This window comes from Neopsephotus bourkii, unplaced genomic scaffold (genome assembly GCF_033783945.1).
Source record: "Neopsephotus bourkii isolate Nb327-2 ecotype Australia unplaced genomic scaffold, CSIRO-AGI_Nbou_v1 NB_962, whole genome shotgun sequence".
Lineage (NCBI taxonomy): Eukaryota > Metazoa > Chordata > Aves > Psittaciformes > Psittacidae > Neopsephotus > Neopsephotus bourkii.
This window is the reverse complement of record NW_026901456.1, coordinates 4385605-4389841: the sequence shown is the minus strand read 5'-3', so window position 1 is coordinate 4389841 and position 4237 is coordinate 4385605. Positions and strand designations below refer to the sequence as shown.

The 4237-nt window shown below is 46.5% G+C and overlaps 1 protein-coding gene across 1 annotated transcript; it reads left to right on the top strand.

Moving 5' to 3' along the window:
* The first annotated feature begins 2298 nt into the window (after positions 1-2298).
* KCNE1 (potassium voltage-gated channel subfamily E regulatory subunit 1) lies at positions 2299-3268 on the top strand. The gene has a single exon (XM_061359363.1). The coding sequence runs from the start codon at positions 2460-2462 to the stop codon at positions 2838-2840; it is 381 nt and encodes a 126-aa protein (XP_061215347.1). The 5' UTR covers positions 2299-2459; the 3' UTR covers positions 2841-3268.
* Positions 3269-4237: the final 969 nt, after the last annotated feature.

Genomic DNA, 4237 nt, shown 5'->3' with positions numbered 1-4237 from the left:
AGAAAAATTCCTCTTTTTTATATCTTAAAGTTATTATTGCCATAAGTTGTTAGCAGTTTTAACAGTTTACAGTGTTGACACGCTCTATATGCTTTGGAGGAGTAATCTCAGATAAAGGTTTAAACTTCTTTTTCTCTTCCTTTCCTTTCTAAAGGATCTGAAAACAGCTGTGAAATGTGAATAGATTTTAACTATTAAGCCCAAGCTGCCAAGATGTTATTTCCTGTAGCTTTGACTCATGCAACTGAACAAATAAATTGGAGCAGAATATTGTTTTCTAACGTCGATTTTTGTCTCCCTCTGCCACCCCCAGGCTCGGCTCTGTTTAAAGCCGATACACCAAAGCATACTGTCCCTTGGGCTCATTTTCCCTGCTGGCGAGGCACTGCATCGCAGGAACTGTTTGCTTGGGGCAGGGCGAGTCTGCACCCCCATGAGCCTGACCTGGGCTCCCAGTGGTCACCCACTCACCAGGGGAAGCAGCCTGTTGTCATCTGGTGTGGGCTGGTGCCGCTCATGTGCCCTGGGGTTGTATGATGAGGAGAACAGGGCTTTGTCCATGGAATTCGTCATCCTGGGCTGAGCATTTGGCTTTCAGTAAGACCTGTCCCCAGACCCATGACTGCACAGCAGAGAAGTCTAGCAAAGGATTCACACTGAAACCAGCACATACAGTTCCATTATCAATTCATTTCTGTGAGGTGTGTTTGATCATATTCGTGTCTGCATTCATTGTGTATTTCACTTGGCTTCCAACAGCACCCGCTAGCCCAGAACACGCCGAGTAAATAACTGCTCTTCATATGAGGGGTGGCAGGTCATAAGATCAGTGTCCTCTTATTGCTTCCTCTGTCTCAGCATCTGCTTTTACAGCATTCATGCCACAGTGAGGCACAGACAACTCGAAGAAGCCTCCAGATACATCTCATCTACTGCAGTGTCATTACCGGCAGCTGCAGGCTATGTGCACAGCTAAACTCTCTCCCATGCAGAGGTCCCGCACAACATCTATACATCATTAATGACGCTGTCACAGCGGGATGTAATTGCTGCCTAGGCATTTTGGTGGCTTTCTGCCCAAGGGTACATTTCATTCTTAATGTATTATAAATGATTGTAATACAGTACCTCTTAAAAAAAACCCCAAAACAACAAAAGGTAAGTATGCTGGAGAAGCTTTTGCTAATATGTTGGCCTGCTCTCACAGATTTAAAACTGTAGAAAGCACTGACAGCCATCTTATGTGACTACAAGATTGCTGTCTTGGAAGTCACCTTGAATAACAGTACCTCATTCAGCTGTGCTGGAGGCACAATCAAAGGGATACTGTTGTCTTAGTTTTATAGAGACATTTAAATTAGGCATTGTAGTGAGATTATCAGTCATGTTGCCTTGCTGTTGAGGATTTGGGACTGCACTTCTGATAGGATAACTCTTAACTGGTTTACAGCTGACATTGGAAAGGGGAAAAGGACTCTTCAGCTTGTTGTGTGAGACTGTCAATGAGGAGTGTGGTGGTTAGGAGGCTTTGGATGTCCAGGTGCTTCTTGGTGTTACCATCTTCTGGTAACTGCTCCGGACCTACAGTGATGCTGGTGGGAGTCCTCCTAACCAGACAATGAGCCACTGGTTGCATAGCAATTTAGTTTGGAGGGGTAAAACAGTGAAGTCCCTGGGGAAGAACTGCTAGCCTGTAAGAGAGATGAAGGGATGTGCTTTTCCTTTCCACTGCTGGGTATGCAATTACTGTAGACTCCCCCTGTCTCCACAACCTTGGCAAATGCCCACTGGGAGTTGCATTAAACCAGTGTGGGATACATTTCTGTCAGAGGTTTGTTGCTCAGTTTTGCACGGTATAGATCATTATGAGAGCAGAAGAAAAGCAGGACTCCTCAACGGCGGTGGAGAGGAGGAGCTTGCTGCAGGTACTGAGTGACTGCCACTCACTGAAGGCCAGGTACAGAAATTTTGCTTCCAAATTCAATCCTTAAGCTGAAAGCAGAGCAAGGAGGACTGAAGGAAGCCATGATCACAAACTTCAAAGCCAGAGCAGTTGCTGTAGGGTGGGAGTGAGACACTCCTCATGCCTGTGGAGACTCAGGATGAAAGTCACAGGCTTCAGATAGCAGCATGGGAGGTATCTGGGTGACTGGCCAACAGCCAGGGCAGCTGTGCACCACCACAGACCCACTATGAGCTTGTGAGGCAAGTGTTTATAGGGAATGGACTCGGCATAGCTAGCCTGGCTTGGAAAAAGAAGGTGAAGGGATCCCTCCATTCCCGTCCAGCCACCCTGCCTCTGCACAGGCCCTGAGGTAGCTTTCTTGCTGAGGGGGGGAGCCCGTAAAGGGAGACAGACAGAATCATGTCTTAATCTGATGGCACGTCCCTTAATTTTATTCTTTTCTAGCTAAACTAACCATTAAGGAAGAAAGAAGTGTGAAGGACAGAAAAACAAGATGTTGGTGCTGTCTAATGACACAGCCCTGAACTCACTTCTCTCCAAGCTGCTTCAAGACTACCTGGAGCAGACAAATAGCTCTGCACCTTCCCAGGCTGTAAGTGCCAGCAGCAACCTGGAAATCATCTACATGCTGCTGATAATTGGCCTCTTTGGCTTCTTCACAGTGGGAGTCATGCTGACCAACATCCGTGCCAGGAGGCTGGAGAACTCCCACGACCCCTACAACACCTACATTGCCACAGACATTTGGCACAAGAAGGACAGGGAGTATTTTCAAGCCAAGCTCATAGAAAATTACAAGCTGTGCTGTGTCTTTGAAAACCAGCTGGCCGTGGAGCAGCCAAGCATACAGATTCCTGAGGCAAAGTCTTCCTAGGAAAACAGAAGAAAGGATTGTATTCTGCACAGGGACATCCCAAACGATACCAGGCACAAATAAGGCTCACTGCTTGCCCATCTGCAGAGCCACAGGCACTGGTCTCAGCCAGGTTGAATGACCATGGACTGATGGTGAAGCTGGTGGATCTGTGATGGCCCTGGTGCTGCAGAGGTGCCCAGCCACCAGAACCTTTATTGCAATCAGTGTAAGGTTGAGGAGGGGACACACACATAGGGAATATCATGGACTCATCAGCTTCACCTAATGAAAAAAGCAAATGCTGGGGTTGCCAGTGTGAGCACTTGCAGTAGTCCATGTAATTAAAACCAAATTGGATCAAATGCAAGCTAGAGGCCTTAACTGCTAAGTTTGGTTTAGGCAATACTTTTCAAGTAAGACCTGAAGTAGCTGAAATATTTGATATGCAATTTGTCCAGCATAGAATAACGACTGTAAATGGTACAGTGCTGTGGATTGCCTGTTTCTTTTGGAAATGTGCACCCCTTTGAGATGAAATTTTAGAAAATAAATCATATTTTTTTTCTGAAAGCCATTTCTGTGGAAAAATGCTGGCTTTGGAGGGAAACTTTTTAGTGCCTGCCCCTAATTCCCAATAGGTACCCTAGATTGGTCTTGCCAGCTACTTTTGGTTTTCTTCCTCATAGGTGGGGGTTGATCCTGGCAGCAATATCTACCTTTGCACAAAGATTCAGCAGCCCACAGGGTCTACGCCATGCAAGTGTGTAATGTTCCAAGAGTTTCAGCCACCTGTAATTATTGCACAAGACCTAAGTGCTAACCCTTGGTTGGAAGGTGAATTTGCACTCTGTGAAAAGCAGCTCCATAAAGTGTTTGATATTTAATCACTGACACAGCCTATGTCTGTGCTTGCCTTAAAGCCCATGAGCAGCTCCTCCAGCTCCCAGGAGCAGCCTCCATTGCTGTAGTTATCTATTGCAGCATCCAGCTGGAGATCGTGCCAGCAAGGTTTTCTTGCCCTTGGCCTCCTTATTCCCTCCTTTGGCAGGCCGTGTCTGCTGAGCCACGGGGGCCTGGTGGCAGCTGAACTTAGCTTCTGCAGCAGCAGCTCTCATCTGTCTCTGTTAAAAGAGAAATATGGCTCCCCTGGACATCGTGTTACTCAAAATAACAACCTTGCCAACTTTATGCCTGTTTTTGCATTTGGGATCAAAGCAATGGCCTGGGCAGAAGAGGGGTTTTATTTCTGCTCTGCAGATACACATCCCATTTTTAGCTACTGGAGAGGAAAGAGAAGTGGGAAAGTCTTGAAAGAAAGTTGTGCAGAGCAGCCACTTCAAAGGCAAGGGAAGGGTATATAGCTGGCCAAGTATTTGGATGGGCAAGTGATACCAGTCACAGCATATCCCTTTTCC

Excerpts from the sequence above, each read along its gene's own strand:
- KCNE1 (XM_061359363.1), top strand. The coding sequence starts at position 2,460 with ATGTTGGTGCTGTCTAATGACACAGCCCTGAACTCACTTCTCTCCAAG.